This window comes from Arachis ipaensis, chromosome B8 (genome assembly GCF_059453495.1).
Source record: "Arachis ipaensis isolate K30076 ecotype BB chromosome B8, ASM5945349v1, whole genome shotgun sequence".
Classification (NCBI taxonomy): Eukaryota; Viridiplantae; Streptophyta; class Magnoliopsida; order Fabales; family Fabaceae; genus Arachis; species Arachis ipaensis.
Genome location: NC_142443.1, coordinates 22901218 through 22925938, shown reverse-complemented (window position 1 = coordinate 22925938; position 24721 = coordinate 22901218). Strand labels below are relative to the sequence as shown.

At 36.4% G+C, this 24721-nt stretch overlaps 1 protein-coding gene across 9 annotated transcripts; it reads left to right on the top strand.

Moving 5' to 3' along the window:
* Nucleotides 1–11660: 11660 nt before the first annotated feature.
* On the top strand, nt 11661–24656 carry LOC107612879 (uncharacterized). Of its 9 annotated transcripts, XM_088497064.1 has the most exons (9): nt 11661–12131; nt 13785–13916; nt 15840–15971; nt 16853–17074; nt 17617–19650; nt 20060–20103; nt 20848–21071; nt 21685–21781; nt 23594–23995. In XM_088497064.1, exon 5 carries the CDS (start codon nt 17659–17661, stop codon nt 19552–19554), a length of 1896 nt encoding a protein of 631 aa, XP_088353190.1. In that variant the 5' UTR covers nt 11661–12131; nt 13785–13916; nt 15840–15971; nt 16853–17074; nt 17617–17658; the 3' UTR covers nt 19555–19650; nt 20060–20103; nt 20848–21071; nt 21685–21781; nt 23594–23995. The 9 variants fall into 9 exon arrangements, with proteins under 9 accessions (XP_088353190.1, XP_088353188.1, XP_088353184.1 ...); XM_088497062.1 differs by lacking the exon at nt 23594–23995 and adding an exon at nt 24429–24656 and having other exon boundaries at nt 17617–20176; nt 21685–23552; XM_088497058.1 differs by having other exon boundaries at nt 17617–21071; nt 23266–23995.
* The last annotated feature ends 65 nt before the right edge of the window (nt 24657–24721 follow it).

Below are 24721 nucleotides of genomic sequence, written 5' to 3'. Positions count from 1 at the left end.
GATCTAGGAGAGAAAGACATGAGAGAAGATAGAGAAAGAAAGACGGTTATGGTAAGAAGAAAATCGAAAGTTGATTATCTTAGAGATGGATTGAATGCTTGATAAGGTTGTGCATATTTAAAATTCAAATTTGAATTTCAAATTACATGCAGATTTAGTTAGAATAAAAATTTGAAAAAACTGTAAAAGGACAGACATCAGGAAGTCTTGAAATTTGAAAATGAAGATGAATAGGGAAAATAACCTGTTGTGCTCTCTTTTATAGTGTCACTTCATGTGTTCTATGTGGCCGCGCGACTTAGTACTTTTCATCGATTTGCTCTCTGCCGGCGCTGCCTCCTCCGTATCCATCATCACATCCTCGATGACCACCACAACCTCCACTGCACCCACTACAACACTACCGCCATATTATGATCCACCACCATAGCGGTCGCAACCTCATCCACCGCCGTAACTCTGCCTTGGTGCGTACATGACGTCTAATCTCCACCTCCAACTTAAAGTAAGAAGATTATACAAAAACAGAATCAGTGAACGGAGGAGGAAAAAAGGAAGAAGAACTGAACGTAAAGAAGGTGAAGGAGAAAAACCGAAGAAGAGGAGGAAGAAATAAAACTGAAAACAAAGAATGGAGAGAATTCCCTTTTTAATTTTGATTTTAAATTCAAAATTTGAAATTTTTTTTTTTTTGGTTTCCCACGGTATCCCCCAACCCGGCAGGTCAAGGACTAATCCGTCGCGGTACTGAACTCCATTTAAAAATTATATTTTTTTAAACGGAGAAAATGTGGAGATAGAATGGTTTAATAATAGGGAATTCAGGCACAATGTTTAGAGGAGTAGTGAAAATGTGGAATGAGGATGGTTTAATAATAGGGTGTTATTGTAATAAAGATCATACATTAAAAATTTGAGAAAAATTGTGAGGATCCACGTAGGATTAATCACTACGGCATAAACCTTCTTTTAAAGGATTGTTATAGGATTTGGATGTTATTAAATAAATAAAAAAATATTTTTCAATAAAAATTATATTTTTTTATTTTTAGTGTGTTTGTCAAATTTTTAATAGTAAAAGTAAAAATATTAGAAAAATAAAAAAATTATTTTTTTTGAAAAGATACAATTTACATCTTTTTTTAAAAAGATATTTATTTTCTTAAAAAAATATTTTTCATATAATAAATAAACAAAAAAATACTTTTATCTTATTTTATCCAAACATAATTAATAGATAAAAAAATCTTTTTACATGAGATATACAAACACAAAATTTTTTTTACTTTTGCAAAAATCTTTTTAATTTTTTTTTTAAAATAGCGTCCAAACAAGCCCTTATTTCACCTGTCATACTTATTTCATGGCATGTCCATATCTCCCTTTTTAGTGCTGATGAGTTTTCTATGTTCTGAATCGGATTGAACTGGTCTGATTGTGAATTAATAGTTTTTGGCAGTTTAATTTACTAATAAAAATTGCTATTTTAAGAATGGATTACGAATCGCTGAATCGGTCGGTCGGGTCGAAATCCGGTCAGTTTATAAGAATCGACGTCGTTTCCTTCTTGAAAGGAATAAAAAGTGATTGCACGCGGTCCCCCCTCTCCAACTCCCCCTAGCCTCCACCAATCGTTGTCGCCTTCTGTCGGAGTGAGAGACTGCTGCCGCCGTCCATTGCAGTCAAGAACTTCCGTCTTCGTGCTATCGAGCCTCTGGCCGGATCCTCCGCATCGTGTGCTCGCGTCTCGCCTCTCTCCTCTATGCTCGGCTGCTCGCGCCTCCCTCCGCCAGTGAGTGCTCGAGCTGTACGTGTTGGTTGCAGTTCATCGTCCGTGGTTGTCTCTGTAACACCCTACCACACAGAGCTTTACGCTTAAGTCGTAAAACAGAGGTGGTGTGGTATTACGACCTCTAAAATAAAATGTATATATATAATAGCAGAAGAATTATAATATGTTAGGAGCCTTGAAGAATAGAGGAAATAAAAATTGCGAAATAAAAGCGCAACGCTCAAAGAACGAGTTAACTTACGTGCTAAGGAAAACATAACTATTAAACATATGATAACAGAAGTAGGAATAGAGTGCCAAAGATACAAAATAACAAGCTCCTAACTCAGCCCGCGAAGTTAAGACTGGCCGGAAGTACATATATATATATATATATCCAAAACCCAAAGTACATATACATAATCATGCCTCTCCATAAACCTCTAAGAGGATAAAAAAGAACAAGTTAAGCGGAGAGAAAGCTAAGTACATATTTATATATATCTGTACAACAAAACTACCCAGTAATCCCTCCGCTTTAAGAGTCCAGACGCCTAACAAGATGCCTCTCGACCTGCATCTGAAAAACAACAACATAGTATGGAATGAGAACTGGAGGTTCTCAGTATGGTAAAGGTGCCACACACATAATATATAAGGTCCTGAGAATGCCAGAGGCAATCCTAGAACGCCGACATTCAGATTATAAAGCTTAAAGTATTAAACTGAAGCCATAAAAGGTGGTTTTCTAAAAATATTTAATCCTAACTTAATTTAAGCTTAAATCTAAGTCTCATACTGCCATTCCTCCATACCTCCATCTCTGTCAGCATTCCATAGACAAATAAACAGATAAAAGCAAACACAAGAAGGTTACAAATACTGCAAGTAACAAATACACATTTAGCATGGCAAGTACACTTAGGCACACATAGTTAATGCACAACAAGTATTCAAATAGAATGCATATGATGCATGCCTATCCTATGGTTGATGAGGCTCATCTGTCGGTTATCCAGCCAACCCAACAAGTCTGAATTGTCCTTAGACTGTCCCCCGACGTGCATCCCCAAGAATCTATGCATAGCTTTTTCTCAAATAATCAATATTGCTCAATGGGGGTAACATTCCCGGGAATTTATATAGTGCCCGGTCACACTTACGTCGTAGGGTCAACAGAGTATCGAGTTCTCAACCTGGTACATGTGGTGGCAAGCCACGGCACTTAATCCAAGGAACCTCGTATCTCAAATCATTCAAATTCATAAGCCATATAAATAATTCAATTATAATTCATTAACATCCACATCATTTTCAATCACATCTCATTCATCATCATACATCAATCATATTCAATCCTTATCCTTCATTATCACACCTCCCATTCTGTCCATCAATAGTTCCAATTCAAAACATTATTCATTCTTTTCTAAATGAATCAAACTTAAAACATGCTCATTTTCTTAATAACTCAAAATCAAACTATATAACCTTTGAATCTAAATCTTTTTAAATAATCATATAAACAAAATCTCTAATTTTCATAAAATTTCGGCAGCATCTCCTCTAAAACTCGGACTTTGCCACCCTTTTCGGGTCCAAACCTGCTTTCTTTTCAATTCAACATACCCTTCCTTATCATCATAACAGTCACCACAATAAATCTACCTTAAATCAACAATTATACTCATACAATATTCAAATCCAACAACCAAAATTCAACTAAGGATCATAGTTCACTAATCCTAGGCTTCTAACATAAAATACCTCATTATCACAACAACCTCCATAATAGTTATACGTCAAATCAATAATTCATCAAATCATTAGTTAATCAACAAACACCAAACCAACCATGTTCATCAATAATAACATTCGACCATAATTCTCTCCAAATTAACATAACAACATTCACCATCCAAAATTAATAACTAATTATCCAATAAACTTCAACCAAATATAGTCATTGACAAATTACTAAATATTAAACATACACCTGCATTCCAACTTATCCTATGGTCATCTAGCCTAAGTTTTCACAGAACATTATATATTAAATGTAAGAAACCTAAACCATACCTTAGCCGATTCCCAAGTATTATTCCAAGATAATTTTTTCTAAAGAACACAGCCCTCAAAACCTCAACTAATCTGCTTCCTCCAAGTTCCAGTATTCACAATTTCAAGCTCCAATTATTTATTCACAACCTAATACACATTTATAACACATATATACCCAATTTAATACTCAAAGCTCAAATTCAGTAAAATTAAAATAGAATTATAGTATCTTCACCTTACCCAAGCTTCACATAAGTAAGAGTAAATATTTTTCTCAAGTTAATTGGATCATAAAACATCAGAAATCAAAGGAATTCAACATCTCTTCTAATTATTTGAAAATTGGGGGAAAAGAATGGCTGGAAGTGATTAGTGGCTTACCAAATAAATTGTTCCGGTAGAAACGTAGAGCTCGACACGGTGGACGCGTGGCCGCAAACGGTGCGGCGATCGGAGCTCGGACGGAGAAGTTACGGTGTTCGGGAGTTGACGCAGGGGTTTCGGTACGTTTCTCTTCTCCATCCCCCTGTTACGTTGTGCTTCTGCTGCGTTGGAAGAAAGAAATGAGCTTTTAAGCTCATGTAATGGGTTGGTCCGGTTGGGCCCACGGGTTCGGTTCGGCCCGTTCAGTCCAATATTGGGCCGTTTTCTTCAAAATTAGTGTCAAAATTCTCGTTTTGATGGGCTCTATCCTAATTTAATTTAATATTCGCATTTCTAATCTTCCTTATTAAAAAATAATTTATTGACTAATTATCTACTAAGTTATCGGGGTTTACATCCTACCCACCTAACAAAGAATTTTGCCCTCAAAATTCAAATTCAGTTACCTGAAAAGAGACGTGGATAGTCCTTTTGCATATCTGATTCAAGTTCCCAAGTATGTTCCTCGATACCAGCTCGACTCCAAACTATTTTTACCAATGATACTTCCTTCTCGCGTAATCGTTTAACACTGGTGTCATCAGTTCTCACCGGAGTTATTAGAAGTGTTAGATCTTCTCTTATTTGGATTGGTTCTGGTTCCAGAAAATGACTTGCATTAGGAGTATACTTTTGAAGCTGTGACACATGAAACACGTCGTGCAAATTCGAAAGATATGGCGGTAAGGCAATTCTGTAAGCCACTGACCCAACTCTCTTCAGGATCTCAAACGGTCCAATATAACGGGGATTCAGTTTCTTAGTCTTAATAGCTCTTTCCACTCTAGTGGTTGGTGTAACTTTCAGAAAAACATGCTCCCATTCCTCAAATTCCAAAGGCTTTCGCCTCTAATTAGCATAACTCTTCTGGCGGCTCTGGGCTATAAGCATTCGACTACGAATCTTCTTTATCTATTCAATAGTTTCAGCTATTATCTCAGGCCCTAACAAACTTCTTTCTCCAGTTTCATACCAACACAACGGAGATTGACATTTTCTGCCTTACAGAGCCTCATATGGAGCTATTCCGATGCTCGCATGATAGCTATTATTATAAGCAAACTCTACTAATGGCATATACTGATCCCAACTCGTCGGCTGGTCCAAAACACAGGCCCTTAGCATATCTTCCAAGGTCTGAATAGTTCTCTCTGACTGACCATCTGTCTGAGGGTGATACGCAGTACTTAAGCTTAACTGAGTCCCAAATGCATGCTGAAAAGCTCCCCAAAATCTTGATGTAAAGCGAGGATCGCTGTCAGATATAATAGTAGATGGCACGCCGTGTAACCTGACAATCTCTTTGATATACATTCGAGCCAATTCTTCCATTGTGCAACTTATTCGAATAGGAAGAAAGTGAGCTAATTTCGTTAGTCGATCCACAACCACCCAAATAGCGTCACAACCAGACCGGGTTCTAGGAAAACCTATCACAAAATCCATTGCGATACTCTCCCATTTCCATTGTGGAATCTCCAAAGGCTGAAGGGTCCCTGATGGTCTCTAATGCTCAATCTTAACCTTCTGACACATTAAACATTTAGATACATGCAATGCCACATCATTCTTCATACCTGGCCACCAGAACATCGCTTTCAGATCCTGATACATTTTAGTGCTCCCTGGATGAATTGAAAACCCGCTTTTATGAGCTTCCTTCAAGATACTTTGTCGTAGGTCTCAAATATCCGGCACAATAATCCGGTTCTTAAACCTCCATAAACCATCCTGTCCTTCTGACACTCTCCACTGTTTTCCCTGTTCAACTGCTGGTAATACCTTACGCAACGCTTCACTATCTCGATGAGCCTCTAGAAGTTCTGATTTAAAATCACTTAAAATCTGCAACTAACTCAAACACAAAATTCCAAATTTTTCTCTAATTCCCAAATTCAAACCTTGAAATGCCTTCAGTAATTCTTCTTCCCGTAGCATCATCCAAGCTGCATATAAAGATTTCCGACTCAAAGCGTCCGCCACAACGTTCGTTTTTCCTAGATGATAATTCAATTCAAAATCATAATCTTTCAGAAGCTCCATCCACCTCCTCTGACGCATATTCAACTCTTTCTGCTAAAAAAGATATTTCAAACTCTTATAGTTTGAGAAGACATGAAACTTAATGCCTTAGAGGTAGTGCCTCCAGATCTTTAAAGCAAACACAACAACAGCAAGTTCCAAATTATGTGTCGGATAGTTCATCTCATACGGCCTTAATTGCCGTGAGGCGTATGCTACAACATTCTGGTGCTGCATCAGAACGCACCTCAAACCCTTCAGTGATGCATCACAATACACCTCAAACGGTTCACTCAATCCAAGCAATACCAACACGAGTGCAGTAGTCAATCTGTGCTTTAATGCTCAAAAACTCTCTTCACACTCTGGGTCCAAATAAAAAGCGTATCCTTCCTAGTCAACTTAGTTAAAGGTAAGGCGAGCTGTGAAAATCTCTTAATGAATCTTCGATAATACCCCGCCAAACCTAGAAAACTCCTTATCTTTGTCACTGAAGTTGGTCGCTCCAAATTCATTACTGCTTCCACCTTAGCAGGATCCATGGCTATTCCTTGCTTACTCACCACGTGACCGAGAAACTTTACCTCACTCTTCCAAAACTCACATTTAGATAACTTAGCATATAACTTTCTGTTTCCTAGAATTTGTAGCACAGTTTGCAAGTGATCAGCATGCTCCTCCTGAGTCTTAGAATAAATAAGAATATCATCAATGAAGATAATAACAAACTTGTCCAGATACGGTCGGAAAATCTTGTTCATATAATCCATAAATACTGCCGGAGCATTAGTTAACCCGAAAGACATCACTGTATACTCATAATGACCATAACGCATCCTAAAAGCAATTTTTGGAATATCCTCGTCTCTAACCCTTATCTGATGATAACTGGATTGCAGATCAATCTTAGAAACACACCGACACCCTGTAACTGATCCATTAGATCGTCAATTCTAGGCAACGGATATTTATTCTTCACAGTAATCTTATTCAACTACCGATAGTAACACTGGCGCTCCCCACGGAGGAACACTTGGTCGAATAAAGTGCTTACCCAACAGATCTTCCAGCTGAGCTTTCAGTTCAACCATTTCTAAAGGTGACATCCTGTAAAGAGTAATCGAAATTGGACCGCTTCCCGGCACCAACTCAATTGCGAATTCAACTTCCCGGTTAGGTGGAAATTCATTAATATCATCCGGAAACACATCTGGAAATTCACATACAACCGGAATCTACTCTAAACTCTGATCATCACCTGATACTCCCGCAGTTAATAACATAATACCCTGACATTCAGTCCCAAAACAGTTTACTATCATAGAGTTCAAATAGTAACTATTCACCACAACCGGTGCTTCTGACCCTTCTGGCATAAACTGTATTGACTTCTCAGAACAATCAAGCAAAACATGATTCTTAAATAACCAATCTCCCGACTATCACAGCACCACCTGCCTGTAAGATACATCGTGTCCCCCGTCACCAATACTGAGCCTCACCTTGTAATTGATAAGTTCCAAATTCAACCCATTGCTTCTCAGGAACCTGTTAGGCCTGCAACGCCCGTTCCATAGCTTGAATCCAATTATATGCGTCAGTGGGATTCGAGGTTCCCCTAAAAGTCGGAGGGCGAACTTTCATAAATGTAGCAAGTGTCATAGGACCGTCCTCGTCATTATTGTTCCCATGATTACCCTGATTTATTTGGTTACCCAACACCTCAGCTGTTGCCTGCATAACTGCAACCATATTTCTCAGGGCAGCCATAAAGTCTACTAGATCATTCCCTGCCAAACTAGGAGTAACGGTGCCTATCCTACCTCTACCTCACACGCGATCGCGTCCGCGAGTCGATATCTGGTCCTTATACACACTAAACAAGTGATATTAAGTTGATCAGTCTCAATATCACATGTCTAATGCTTTAAGTTCCAAATGCATGCTCATAAACGTTTATGCCATATATATCAATCAGATATCCTAATAGCACATAAATACATACACAGAGAATGCACAGAAGCATAATCAGTCCGTCTTTCAGGCTCTATAGGAACGAACTGCTCTGATACCATAATGTAACACCCTACCACACAGAGTTTTACGCTTAAGTCGTAAAACAGAGGTGGTGTGGTATTACGACCTCTAAAATAAAATGTATATATATAATAGCAGAAGAATTATAATATGCTAGGAGCCTTGAAGAATAGAGGAAATAAAAATCGCGAAATAAAAGCGCAACGCTCAAAGAACGAGTTAACTTGCGTGCTAAGGAAAACATAACTATTAAACATATGATAACAGAAGTAGGAATAGAGTGCCAAAGATACAAAATAACAAGCTCCTAACTCAGCCCGCGAAGTTAAGACTAGCCGGAGAATATATATATATATCCAAAACCCAAAGTACATATACATAATCCTGTCTCTCCATAAACCTCTAAGAGGATAAAAAAGAACAAGTTAAGCGGAGAGAAAGCTAAGTACATATTTATATATATCTGTACAACAAAACTACCCAGTAACCACCTCCGCTTTAAGAGTCCAGACGCCTAACAAGATGCCTCTCGACCTGCATCTGAAAAACAACAACATAGTATGGAATGAGAATCGGAGGTTCTCAGTATGGTAAAGGTGCCACACACATAATATATAAGGTCCTGAGAATGCCAGAGGCAATCCTAGAACGCCGACATTCAGATTATAAAGCTTAAAGTATTAAACTGAAGCAATAAAAGGTGGTTTTCTAAAAATATTTAATCCTAACTTAACTTAAGCTTAAATCTAAGTCCCATACTGCCATTCCTCTATACCTCCATCTCTGTCAGCATTCCATAGACAAATAAACAGATAAAAGCAAACACAAGAAGGTTACAAATACTGTAAGTAACAAATACACATTTAGCATGGCAAGTACAATTAGGCACACCCAGTTAATGCACAACAAGTATTCAAATAGAATGCATATGATGCATGCCTGTCCTATGGCTGATGAGGCTCATCTGTCAGTTATCCAGCCAACCCGACAAGTCTGAATTGTCCTTAGACTGTCCCCCGACGTGCATCCCCAAGAGTCTATGCATAGCTTTTTCTCAAATAATCAATATTGCTCAATGGGGGTAACATTCCCGGAAATTTATATAGTGTCCGGTCACACTTACGTCGTAGGGTCAACATAGTATCGAGTTCTCAACCTGGTACACGTGGTGGCAAGCCACGGCACTTAATCCAGGAACCTCGTATCTCAGATCATTCAAATTCATAAGCCATATAAATAATTCAATTATAATTCATCAACATCCACATCATTATCAATCACATCTCATTCATCATCATACATCAATCATATTCAATCCTTATCCTTCATTATCACACCTCCCATTCCGTCCATCAATAGTTCCAATTCAAAACATAATTCATTCTTTTCTAAATGAATCAAACTTAAAACATGCTCATTTTCTTAATAACTCAAAATCAAACTATATAACCTTTGAATCTAAATCTTTTTAAATAATCATATAAACAAAATCTCTAATTTTCATAAAATTTCGGCAGCATCTCCTCTAAAACTCGGACTTTGCCACCCTTTTCGGGTCCAAACCTGCTTTCTTTTCAATTCAACATACCCTTCTTTATCATCATAACAGTCACCACAATAAATCTACCTTAAATCAACAATTATACTCATACAATATTCAAATCCAACAACCAAAATTCAACTAAGGATCATAGTTCACTAATCCTAGGCTTCTAACACAAAATACCTCATTATCACAACAACCTCCATAATAGTTATACCTCAAATCAATAATTCATCAAATCATTAGTTAATCAACAAACACCAAACCAACCATGTTCATCAATAATAACATTCAACCATAATTTTCTCCAAATTAACATAACAACATTCACCATCCAAAATTAATAACTAATTATCCAATAAACTTCAACCAAATATATTCATCGACAAATTACTAAACATTAAACATACACCTGCATTCCAACTTATCCTATGGTCATCTAGCCTAAGTTTTCACAAAACATTATATATTAAATGCAAGAAACCTAAACCATACCTTAGCCGATTCCCAAGTATTATTCCAAGATAATTTTTTCTAAAGAACACAGTCCTCAAAACCTCAACTAATCCGCTTCCTCCAAGTTCCAGTATTCACAATTTCGAGCTCCAATTATTTATTCACAACCTAATACACATTTATAACACATATATACCCAATTTAATACTCAAAGCTCAAATTCAGTAAAATTAAAATAGAACTATGGTATCCTCACCTTACCCAAGCTTCACATAAGTAAGAGTAAATGTTTTTCTCAAGTTAATTGGATCCTAAAACATCAGAAATCAAAGGAATTCAACATCTCTTCCAATTATTTGAAAATTGGGGGAAAAGAATGGCTGGAAGTGATTAGTGGCTTACCAAAGAAATTGTTCCGGTAGAAATGTAGAGCTCGACACGGTGGACGCGTGACCGCAAACGGTGCGGCGATCGGAGCTCGGACGGAGAAGTTACGGCGTTTGGGAGTTGACGCAGGGGGTTTCGGTACGTTTCTCTTCTCCCTCCCCCTGTTACGTTGTTCTTATGCTGCGTTGGAAGAAAGAAATGAGCTTTTAAGCTCATGTAATGGGTTGGTCCGGTTGGGCCCACGGGCTCGGTTCAACCGATTCGGCCCGTTCGTCCAATCTTGGGCCGTTTTCTTAGAAATTAGTGTCAAAATTCTCGTTTCGATGGGCTCTATCCTAATTTAATTTAATATTCACATTTCTAATCTTCCTTATTAAAAACTAATTTATTGATTAATTATCTACTAATTTATCGGGGTTTACAGTCTCTGCTCAAATTTACCTCTCAGTCTCATTTGAGTCTCGTCTCAGTCATACTGTTGGCATCTCGTAGTTTGTCTGTCTCGTCGCCGGCAGCAGAAACAACTCATGAGGTTGACTCTTGCTTCGTTCGCCTTCCATGGGGTAGTCGTCGACTCGCCATCGACCGTTGGTGAGTCCCTGCACCATCTTCTCCTGTTTTCTCTTTTCCAAATTTCCCTTCATATTTTTGCATGTTGTTGAAATGCTAATCAATAAATTTGCCTTGTTGTTGTAAATCGTGATTGAACTAGGATTTGTTAAATTTGTTGTTGGAACTTGAATTTGTTGCTTTCAATGTTCTGAAAATCGAACTGGACTGATCGGTCGGACCGATTCAACCGCAAACCGACAATATTAACAATTCGGTCAGACATGTAAAACCGTTGTTTAAAAAACCGATAAAAAACTATTGAATCAGCCAAAAACCGTCCGGTCGGACCGAACCGAAACCCGCCCGGCTTACACAAAAACGGAAGCTCTTTCGTTTCTTTCTCCCTTTGTTTTTCATTCAGAAAGAAATCACACAACCCCAGCCAAAAAACCTGCACTGTAAGCCACTAAGCCTATACACCACCGCCGCAAGGAGTGGCATACTGCCGCCGTCCGTCGCACTCAAATTCGCCATCCGTCCGTCTATCTAGCTTCCCTCGTGCTCCAAGTCTTCAACCCCTGTTCGCTGTCACCGATCGCGGCTGCTTCCTCGAGCTCGGCGTTCGTCGTATTTGTCTGCTCAGCCGCGCTTCCGTCGCTGTTTGTTTGCCGTTCACGTTCGCGTCTTCGTTCAGCCGTCGTCTTCGTTCGCGTTATTCGCCGTTCACGTTCTCTCGGCGTTCACTGTTCGCGTTCACTCGCCGTTCACCATTCGAGTTCGCATTCGCGTTCGTCTGGAAGCCACGTTGCTCTGCTTCAAACTCTGCGACCAACCCGCGCGCTCCACCTAGCCGTCGAACTGCTCTCTTTTGTCGCCGCCGTGAGTTCCCTAAACCCGCCACAGACAATACACTCACACAACACCAATACTCTGCTTCAAACTGTGCAACTTCTGATTTCTATTACAATAAGTAACTATTTGATTTGGTAGTGGTTTGGATTTTTTCATAGACTGAATTAAAGTTACAATAGTTATGTTCTCTTCTATATCACATTGATATGAAGCTTTGAATTCTCTTATTTCGTTTTAATTTTACCGCACTCAACATGTTTGATGAAATGCTTTAACCATATTTCTGGTTGGTTCTATAATTTCTAGCTTTTAGAAACTTATAAGTTGATTGCATGTGAAATTAGAATAATTGGATCTTAGTAATTAGGGAATTTTAGCTGCACAAATAGCATCTTTGCAGAAAACATATTAGCATGATGATTCCACTTGCATTAGTGTTCTTCTGGTAAATTTTAACTGTTATTGTGAATTTGCTAATTGTTCTTGTGTTGTTTTTCTATTGTTCTTCTGATACTTTTAATTTTTTTTGTTTTTGTTGTGGTTTTCTGTTCTTGATTTAAGCTGTAATTGAAGGTTCTTTGGTTTGGGTATTCTTCACTTTCGTGTAAGCTTAGCTTTTAATTCTTTGAGCATACACGTATCAAATCATTGTTTAGAGCCATGGTGATTTTTAGAATTTTTTTTTTTTTGGGTTGCTTTGTTTTAAATGTTCCTATTGTTGTTGTGTTTTTGCTGTGATTTAAATGTTCTTTTGATTTTATTTTTCCGAATGCCCAGTCAGTACTTGGTTGATTGGTATTGCTCACTAATTGTATTTGATGATAATTTTTAAATTGATAACTCTATTTCTGTTTTACTGTCTATTTCTGTAGTTAAATTTTATTAAAGTTTCTTGAATTTGCACTGCCTATGTTATTGATTCACTGTTCCTTCATTGCTTTTTTTTGTTGTTAATCATTGTGATGATCTTTGTTAAAATTGGGTTGAAAACTGTTAATCTTTCTTCAATTTTCACTGTTCTAACTTCTGTTCTTATTAAAAAATTTTCAATTGGTGATCTTTTGATTTATTATATGCTTCATGTTTTCATTGTTCTGTTCTTATGAAGAAAAAATTTGCAATTAGTGATTGTATGGTTCATGTTTTGATTGTTCTGTTATATAAAAAAATTCTGTTTTCATTGTTTGGTTTCACTGTCCCTGTTCTTGATCTCTGCCGACTTGCTACCCCTCCTCCGTGTTGGATTCTTTTTGTTTCAGGCTTTGTTGTGTTTTTGTTTCAGCCTCTGTTGTGTGTTTGTTTCAGGCTCTATTGTGTGTTTATTGTGCAACACTATCATTTTATGTTTTACTTTTTGACTTAGCTATATTAAGACAATATTCTCTATCTTTAACTTGTGCATTGTAATTCGATCAAGCTATTTTTAATGGAAGTATAATTATGTTAATTGTCAACAAATTTGCAGCAAGTTATTGCATATTTTGATGATTAATTACATTTAGTTGGTGATATTTTATGTAGGGTTTTAAATTTGAAAGATATTTAGGATGTTTATTTATAATTTATTTATTATTTTATTATGAAATGGTTTTTCCGATTGAATCACTGTTAGACCGGCTGGACCAGTAAACCAGTGTGAACTAGTGACTAAAACAGTTTGATGACTGGTCCGGTTTTCAGAACCTTGGTTGCTTCCCAGTCGCAGAATCAGAACAGGAGCCACTCTAGTTGCAGGGAGTTCAGACGCAGCAGCGGCTGGTCACTGCCACTGCATCCCTCTCTCCTGAATTCTTGCTCTGTTCTTTGACTCAGGTTCTCAGATCACCTTTTCTTCTCTATTTTAGTTAATTTAGGATTAGTTATATGTTGATTCTAGTGTTAATTTGATTTGGTTAGGATTATTTGCTGCTGTCAGTTCAGTTTAGGTTTTAGAATTAGTGTTAGTTTATACATAGTTAAATTTGCTGTTAGGAGCTTCTTGTGTTTGAATTTCAATTTGTTTGGATTGATTGACTGATACTTTGCTGAGTTACTGCGAAATGCTGCTGATTTTTCATGTCATTGGTGCTGAATTTTGAATTGGTGTTGCAAAGAATGTTTGTTAGTGCTATTTTGTGTTATTTATGCTTTTGCACGCCAAGTGTTCGACAATATGCCTCAAAGAGCTTTTAATGAAATTTTTGGCTCAATCTTTGAAAATCAATGCTTGTTTGTACATGATTCTTGTTATTATGCATTGATGATTGAATATGATATGTTTCTTATTGACCAATTTTTTTTTTTTTTAAAGTTGTGAATGATTGAGGTTCCTTTGCCTAATAGTACAAGATTAATGAAATTAGTCGTATGTAACCCAATTATGTCAACTTTGTATGCTTATTTAGTTTTGGGTAATATTGGGAATGAATTTCAAATATTGAAATTAACCTTGTGGTATTGTTTAAAGGAAATACATAGTTCATCTCGCTTATCCCTCTATATATGTTAATTGGTAGAGTAAATGTTCAAATTGGTTTAAGACATGTAGGATATCAAATCAGTTACTTCCAAGATTTTTAACATTGAGTTGGTTTTTTGTAGAACAAAATAATCATCAATTTAAGGACCAACTGGTATTTAAATAGATTAGACTGAAGGACTGAATTGATGCCATTTTAAATAGAGAGACCAAATTGTTGTACAAAATGTTGAGAGTGTAAAGGACCAACTTGATGGTGCTAAAATCTTTGGAGAACTAAATTGAGCTTTTACTTTCATTTCATATGCAAATCTGCAGCAAATTTTTACATATTTTGATGATTGATGACATTTTTATGTTGGCATTTCATATTTGGATTTAAATTTGTACTTTTTTCTAAAGATCTTAAGACTTTGGTTGATGACATTTCATGTATTGCTTTAAATTTAGAAGATATTTTAACATTTATATTAGACTATAATTATGTTTTAGAGTGTTTATTTATAATTTATTTATTATTTTATTATAAAACGGTTTTTCTGGTTGGATCACGGTTGGACCAGTAAACCAGTGAACCAATGACTAGAGTGGTTCGATGACTGGTCCGGTTTTCAGAACCTTGGAGTTTTCGCAAAGAAACCTGTACTGTATTGTATTAAATGGAAATTTATTTGGATTCTTCATCTAAATGGTATTTCGTAACAAACCAAACTTCAACTATCACAGTAAGATTAAATCCAATAATCGGCAAAAGGTGCTATACTTTAAATACTTTGCTACCTACTCCTTTTATATATATATATTTTTTTAATTAAAAAAATCACCGTCTCTTGCCTTTAATAATTATATTTTTTCCTTCAAGATAAATCTGAATTTAGGTACAGTTAGCATACTAATGATTTAGTAATCGTACCGAAGCAATCACCAAAAAAATATTATGAATAAATAACTGAAACAGAAGGGCTTAAGGCATTATGCCTTTTTATCTTGAACTTAAAAGTATCTATGCATAACTGTTAGTGTTGGTTGTGCGTTGGGGAACGATTGGAAGAAAGTAGGCTACTATTTTGTAATGCCATCCACTTTGTCTCCAATTATAAAACATTGAGACATTCTTCTTCCTGCAGCACAGGTAAAACATTATGTTTGATAGATAAATCAATAGAAAGAAGATAAATAGATATGAGATATCTTTATGTAGATAGGATAGATAGATAGAAGATAGATATAAGATAATTATGTGACTAACATTCAGTTGGATTTGCTTTGAAACACAGGTAAACACGTTGCACCTTCCTTGTTTCCAGATCCTCCTCAATGTCTTCTCCTTCCTCTCCTGAAAGCTAGTGATGATGCTGAGCCATATGAGCCTTTGGGTGGCAACATGCTACCTTAAAGCAAATCATCAGGTTTGGTTTTGTTTTTAAAGTTAAAACTTGTTGATTAATTAGGGTGACAGTAAAAGGTAAGTCATGTGAGTGTAAAGATTATGCATATGTAAATTGTTAGTTAAAATTTAAAATAATTTAGAATTGGTTTGTTCATTGGTGAGATATGTTGGCAGTGGCAGGTAATATAATTAATTTTCAAAGACAGTGATTATATGCTTTCATCTCATAAATAGATAACCACCAGGAACCTCTAATTGCTTCCTAATAGCCGTCAACCTAGCAGATAGTAGGACTTGTAGAAGCATTAAAAAAATGCATGCTTTAAGCAAAAGGTGAACTGGATTAATTTTTCAATAAACAGTTTAACATCACCCTTTCATGAATATGCTTAACACAAACTCTTAATGTGCATAGAAGCCCATAACCCATGCACCTTTTTCCTGTGCCACTTTGAACAGCAGGAGGTTACCTTTTGTCCTTTTCTGAACTTCTGCAACTTCATTTGCCAATTTGCATTAGTGCAACAGTGAATCTATTGTTTGATTAGGCCACGGAGGTGTTTGAAGCTGAGATCTTGTGCGTGGGACTGGGACTAACTGTGGATATATTAGATATTTGATAGATAGCTGCCTATAAATACTAGTGGTTAGTTAGTTTTCAATTCAGTTAGAAAATTCTGTTAAAGTGTGTTAATTCAGGAGAGGAAAATTCTCTCCAGAGTTGGTTAGACCCAACAGTGTACTCCAATAAAGGATTGTGATTTACAAACAAATTTTGAAACAGTTAAAATGTCTTTGAATTTGGAACTGGATCCCTTTCTCATTTTGAAACTGAATCCATTTTACATAATCAATATCAAATCCTCACACCTCACCTCTCCTTTCTTAAATCTGGCCCAGACCTAGAAACCCAGATCATGTTTCCTGCTGCGAAACATCATCCCCGTTCACTGCCTTGCATGGTGGTCCAGCAAGCCCAGGTACGGCTGGGTTGATTAACTTCGCTGCCCCATTGCCGCTCTTCCACGCCGTACTGCCGTTCTTCCTCGGATGCACCTCCATCGACACCCGTCCCCTTCAACCATCCAAAAAGGCAACTGATTTCCTTGCATTGCAAAAAAGGTTTGAATTTCAGAAAGGTATTATAGATTGAATAGATTTATTTTTAGAGACATATTTATCTACAATCGCAAAGTAGGCACATACTTCTTTGTCTGTCTTCGCATATAATCCCTTTCTCCAATTAATAATAGTAAGGTGGTGTCGTGGTGATTCCAAAGATGGTGTGGTGGCCACACTATGACAGGCATCTATATTTATGTTTCTTTGTATATGAGATTCTGGGTTCTAATATTATGTTTTGCATTCCATCTATATTATTGCATATACAATAGCTGAGCTTATCTTGTCTCATGTTCTATTTCACTTTTTCTGTCCCGTAATGACCACCACGAGTTTAGGATCTAGATATCTATCTTTGTTTTTTGCGAAGTTCCCTCATTGGGTGAACTCAACATGTTTCCCAATGGGTCATGTGTAATTAGCTTTTGGAATTCAATTATCATGCGTAATTGCTAGTAACCACAACCCTAAGTCAATTTCAGAATGAAATTCTTTTATCAAAAAAAAAAAAAAAAAAGATAAACATTTGTTTTATTGAACAGGTACTTGAGACTGCCAGAACACCTACTGATTATCATTGAAACATGAAGAAGCTACACTATTTGTCGTCATTGACTTTGATGCAAATTCGTTATCACAATACACACATTTACCAATGCTTCATAAGTGGCTTTCCAATGCTGAGAAACCTTGCAATTAGGCTGAAATCCACGGTTGATCTTCAGTTGGAAATGAAACAATGCAATTCTTTCATTTCATGCCTTTGCAAGGAAGGGAAAATCGACAATGCACGCAAGGTATTCGATAAAATTTCTGAAAGGGACATTGGTTTGTGGACCACAATGATAAGTGGGTACATCAAGTGTGGCATGATCAAGGAGGCTAGGAAGTTGTTTGACAGAGTGGATGCAAAGAAGAATGTTGTCATTTGGACTGCTATGGTTAGCGGTTACATAAAGTCCAATATGATCAAGGAAGCTGAGAGGCTGTTTCATGAGATGCCTGTGAGGAATGTTGTCTCTTGGAATACTATGATGGATGGGTATGCACATAATGGGCAGACACAAATGGCTTTGGACTTGTTTAGGAGGATGCCAGAGAGGAATGTGGTTTCTTGGAATACAATCGTAACAGCTTTGGCTCGATGTGGGAGGATTGAGGAAGCACAGATGCTTTTTGATCAGATGGTGGAAAGAGATGTTGTTTCATGGACTACCATGGTTGCAGGATTGGCTAAGAATGGGAGAATTGATGATGCTCGGACACTCTTTGATGTGATGCCTGTTCGAAATGTGGTTTCATGGAATGCAATGGTCACAGGTTATGCACAAAATGGAAGATTGAATGAGGCTTTAGAGTTGTTCGAAAGGATGCCTGAGAGAGACATGCCTTCATGGAATACAGTGATCACTGGTTTAATTCAGAATGGGGAGTTGAATAGGGCAGAAAAGTTGTTCCATGAGATGCCACAAAAGAATGTGATTACCTGGACTGCAATGATGACGGGCTATGTGCAGAATGGCCTAAGTGAAGAAGCACTGAAAATGTTTAACAAAATGCAATCTCATGATTGGTTAAAACCCAACACTGGAACCTTTGTGACAGTGTTAGGTGCTTGCATTGACTTAGCTGGTCTTGCTGAGGGGCAACAAATTCATCAATTGATAAGTAAAACTATTTTTCAGGAAAACACATATGTGGTATCAGCACTGATAAATATGTACTCAAAATGTGGAGAGCTGCGTACTGCTAGGAAGATGTTTGATGATGGGTTATTAAGCCAAAGGGATTTGATATCATGGAATGGTATGATTGCTGCTTATGCACACCATGGATGTGGCAAGGAAGCAATTAGCCTATTTAATGAAATGAAAGATCAAGGTTTCCAAGCTAATGATGTCACCTTTGTTGGACTTCTCACTGCTTGCAGTCATGCTGGTTTAGTTGAGGAGGGGCTTAAATACTTTGACGAGCTTTTGAAAAACAGGTCTATTGAAGTCAGGGAAGAACACTACGCATGTTTAGTTGATCTTTGTGGACGAGCAGGAAGGCTGAAAGAAGCTTTCGATATCATTGAGAGACTTGGGGAAGATTCATCAATATCTGTTTGGGGAGCGCTCCTTGCTGGATGCAATGTACATGGGAATGAAATTATTGGGAATCTTGTAGCTAAGAAAATTTTGAAAATTGAACCAGAGAACGCAGGCACATATTTATCACTTTCCAATATGTATGCTTCCGTAGGGAAATGGAAAGAAGCTGCCAATGTTAGGATGAAAATGAAGGACAAGGGGCTAAAGAAGCAGCCGGGTTGTAGTTGGATTGGAGTTGGCAATACAGTGCAAATATTTGTAGTTGGTGATAAGTCCCATTCTCAATTTGAGCTACTTGGGGGTTTACTTCTTGATCTACATAACAAAATGAGAAGGGCTGGAGATATGCCAGATGATGATGTATTAGTTGGTGTCGAGTTCTTATAGCATGAATCTCTATTACTTGAAGCTTTCTATTACTTGAAGCTTTCTATTGTGCAGTGAAGTGGAAATATGAGAAATTTTACCTGGTCGTACACTTAGGTTGCGTTTGTTTTCGAGAACAGGACAGGACAAGACACTGAGAACAGGACAGGACAAGACATTGATGGACAGAGACACAAAATTGTGTTCTTGTATTCTGTTTGGTGATAAACTAGAACAAATTATGAAAATCCAATTTATTTTCATTTTTTTTCATTCAAAAAATGAGATGAAAAATATAATAATAAAAAATACAATTATGAAAAATTAACAAAAATAATGAAAGAAAAAATAAAAAATAAGTTGTGTCCCTTGTTAGTGTCTCCGTGTCCTTCCTGTCAGGATGGACACAAAATACACTAATTCAGTGTCTCTGAACACATTGTCTCTGTCCATGTCTCCTCTGCCAAACGCAATTTTGTGTCTCTGTGTCCCTGTCTCAGTGTCCTGTCTCTGTAAACAAATACAGCCTATATCTGGAATTAGCTTCCTCCTTGAACAGGGACATGTCATGTATACTGTTGCTTTGATTACTTTCGTGGGATTTGTCATCTCATGACCACCGTGGTTTTCTTCCTATCATCAGGTGCTATTAGAAAACTGAAAATGCTGCTGACTTCTTGAATTCCCTTGATTGATGAAATAAATGTGCTTGTGGTGGTGTGTATTTGAATTTGGAGATTTTTTGTTATCAAAGTCAAATCGATTTCTGACTCTGCCTATAAAGAAGTGAGACCCATGGTTATGCAAAAATATCAACTTAGGTTGTTAAGCGAGACCCATAGGGGCACCTTTGTATTAATTTATGTGGGAACACATGAGAAAAGGGGTGTGTTTCTATGAAGTGTGATGTTTCTTTTATTCTCCTTTGAGTCTTCCTTCCTCTTGGCATCTTTCTCTACTTTTTTTCTCGTTTCTTTTCATCCTGGGTAACTCAGATACTAAACTGTACCTATGTCATTCTAAATTCCGATAAGGTGATGATAAATTATATGCACTGAATATCTCCATTCTGCTATGTGCTTTCTTCATATTGTTAAGCCGACAACTTCAGTTTTCTGCTCTAGTGGTGGCAAGATTAATGCTTATATTGCCATGTAATTTAACTCACCATTCTAGAAATCACTGAATATGCTGAACTTGTTAGTGATAAGGAGAACTACATTTCTCCTACGAGATTGGAATTGGAACATAGTGATGAGATTTTAGTCTGCTGGATATTTTGAAATGGTTACAAAGTTTGTTCACTTGTCTCAGGAAATGCATGTTGGCTTGATACATCTACGGGGAGGGCAATCAGTTCTAAAATTAAATTGTTCTGGAGAACTTGCGATGAGATTTTCGTTGCAGTTTGGTTCATCCAACAAATATGGTATTACGTGGGAAATTTATTGCCAGAAGTCCAAAGAAATCTCAGTTTTGTTAGCTTGGAGCTGAAATGGGTGACTCCAGAGCAAAATTTAGTATCTCAATACCTTGAGGTAACTTGTTTGTATAATGTAAATGTTTTCTTTGTTTTTGTTGGTTACCCTTTCTCTCTCATTTATGCTAATGGTATTCTTTCAATTGAAGTTAACGGTGGCTGATTTTATGAATTTACGGTATGAACCTGTCACCTTGAAATTACATGGAAGACAATTCAACCATTACTCCAAGATTCACCTATAATATTTTATAGTTCCTTTAAATTAATTCAAAATTCTTTTTCTCTTAACTACCCTTCTTCCTTCCTTTCATTATTTGTGCCAATTATTTTATTCCACTAACTTTTTAGTTGTTTTTGTTTCTAAGTGTTTTGTCTTAAGAAATAGTGTGCTGAAATGGGCATTTTGCAAACCTCAATGGTAGCGCTGCTCTTAGATTTAATATATGTTTTGTGTAAATATTGTATCAGTTTGACATTATTATTACTTCAACTTACATGTCAAGTTTGATGTCTATATAACTATATATAAATAGATGAGTACAAATAGCAGTGTTGTTAAGTGATATCTTAAAGTGTTTATATTTTGAAGGTTTGTTCTTTACTTTTTTTATGCCCTTGGTTATTCTCTAAGGCTGGAAATGTCTTTGTATCCATGGCTTTTTCTGCAGGACCAGTGAGGGAAAAAGGATTTTACCATATGTTCCATCAATAAGTTTTTGAATACTGTTATGAAAGTCCCTCCCAAGCGTCATAACAGTATAACAGGTAAGATAATAATTTTGTTACAGACTTACAGTTTAACTCGGTTCTTTTTTATATTTCCAAACATAAAGAAAGTGTTATTGGACCCCTTACTTTGCCTTGAAATTGTTTTATCATATGGCATTTGTCTTTTGTCATTCTGGTCGAGTTTCTGTTCTCTAATCTTAAAAGCAATAATTGTGTTAAAATTTTTTGCTTCAGTAGGCCATGTAAAAAAGGAAATATATAGAAGTGCCACATGGTGCATCTTTTATAGATTTTCACTTTCAAGCTTTGTCGTTGCCATTTCAGATAATTAATTTGTCACGTATTTTGGCCATTTCAAATAATTAATTTGTTCACTTACCCTTGAATCATCTCATTGTCCATAGTCTTAGCTTTTTATATCTCCATATTAATTATGGAATATAATTCTAGCATCTTGCATGATGCTACCTATGAAGTATTAAAGAATTACTCAGTAAAATGAAACTGATGTTAATATTGGGTTTTTTGTTGCTAATTTGGACTTGGCCTGTGATTTTAGGTGACAATTTGAATTTGTTAAAATCAACTTATTGCTTAATTGTGTGCCAATTTTTCCCCTTTTAATGTTCATCTCAGGTGCAAGATTCATGCTATTATTTCTGATTATTTTGTTCCTGATTATTCCTGATTATTGCTAAAACTAGCTTACTCATTCCATTTGGAGCATTATAGTGCTCTTTTAGCACACTTTTGATTCTAATTGAGCTTACATTATACTATATCATCAGTATCAGAAGATAGAAAACAAGAAAATATATTAGTGAACTTGTTATTATTTTGATGTATGCATTATCTTTATTAATGTCGGTAACTACTTCAGGATATGGTGGTGATATTGAAATATCCCAAAATGTACATTATGAGTCGGAGTAAACTTGTGAGTGCTCCAACAGTGGTAGATAAATGTCATTTTTTTGTGTGTCAATATATCTATGTATAGTAGATATGTAAGATCCAGCCGATATGTTAAATTCTCCTAAGAATAATATTTTTTAGATACTTCCTTTAATACAAAATGCACCACAACTTTTTCCATGGGTCAATTACACTTATCTCTTCTACTCTTAGGTAAGATTATACATGATCTTTTTTACTTGTAAAAATATGCATTGATTGCTTATGAAATTTAGGTTGTCAATTATTGGTATCCTTATAATTTCCACAATGTGATACTCATAGTTATAACAACTCAAAAAGAGTCATATTAATACTGTCTGAAATCAATCGCAAGCCTTGGATATGGAGAACTAACATGGTCGTAATAAATTCATAGCATTGTTGAAACTATAAATTGTAAAAGAATTAGAATTTGGAAAGCCATTGTCTTGGTGGTTGATGCACTTAGTTTGGTTGCACTCTCTTTTGACTCTGGTTTATCTTACTTTTATTTTTTTAAAAGTATTACTTGACTGTAGCTTGTCTTACTAGTTTCTTTTTTTAAATTTTGTAATATGAGTGAGACCAAGATGGCTGACTGGAGTGCCACAATCTCGCTTCCTCGGGGCCGGATGGCGGAATCGGCATTCTGGTCGGAAACAACATCTTCCCCTTCTGCGGCAGAGCTGCGGTCCACACTGTCCTTCGGCAATATCGGACTCCGAAGGCGCCACCCAGAGACGACGCCACAAGAACAACCAAAAGAAAAATCGCTGCCCTCACTCGAAAACAAATTGAGCTGTAGGCATCAAGGTAAGGTACCGAGAAACTATACTGCTGCAGAAGCGGAATCGAAGGAATTGGTTTCAAGGTAAGGATTGTAACTGTTTGAAAATTCTGATTTATTTTCAGACTAAAGAGATTATTCTAACTCAAGGAACATTAAAAAAAAAGACCAAACACAAGAAACTAGGATTGCCACAATATCCTATACATCATTATCCAATGGTCCATTCTTATCAACTTTATAGTGGAGCTCTCTCCATTCCCTTTCATCCTGTTCAAAGTAGCATGCCGTACTTTTAATCATTATCCTTCTACTATCGGAATTACATTATATCCTCAATTCTCCCATGTCTTGCCGTATCCTGGTGGACCCAGCGGATGTCATCAAGAACAAAAAGTGAGAGTTATAAACTATATTATATTTTAAATTTTCTACAGTTTTTTATAGCCTAGGATCTTGAATCATAGACTTTTTTGTTTTAACTATGATTATTTATCCTATCAAATACTTTATTTTTCTTTAGAAAATTTTAGTCCTTTTAATTTCCAAAATATACGTGCAAGTAAGATGAATATGCATTCATATGCTTCTGTAGCTATATGGAAATGCATGTCTGAATTGAGAATTTAGAAGATCCAATTAGCCCAGGTATGTAAACAGTTTTTTCCTTTTTTTCAAGTTTGTCCCAAGTTGTTCAATTGAATCATAGAACATAGAGTTAGAAACATCTGCTACCGAAACTATTAGTTAGATAACATTATCCTATTTTTAATCCTACCTTAAAATAATAAATGTTTTTAATCCAACCTAACTCCGATGCGACGTGTTTGATGATCTATCAATGCTTGTTTCTGACCAAAGATGTACCAGCTGATAATAAAATTGGGCCTATTCCATTTACACTTGTAACAATAAGTAAAACATATATGATAAACTGAATGGAACTTGTCTTTTATGTAGGTTATTATACTAAAGGCTAGCGGAATAAATTTTACCCATGTACATAATTATTAGGACGATCGGAGCCATTCACAACCGTGTTCAGCGACACTACGGGGATTATGAATGCGCAATATCATTGTCTGATACAAGTGACGAAAGCAAGTCAAGACGGCTTGATGCTTATGCAACAAGTATATAAACATTATTCATGTATATTAACCAGGAGCATTATGAAGATGCTTCCCGTCATTTTTTTTTTAAATTTTTTGAGGGATGCTCCTCGTCAAATTGAAATGAATTTCCCATTTACG

Bases quoted from the DNA above. Each gene is read 5' to 3' on its own strand.
- LOC107612879 (XM_088497062.1), top strand. From the start codon at position 17,659: ATGAAGAAGCTACACTATTTGTCGTCATTGACTTTGATGCAAATTCGT.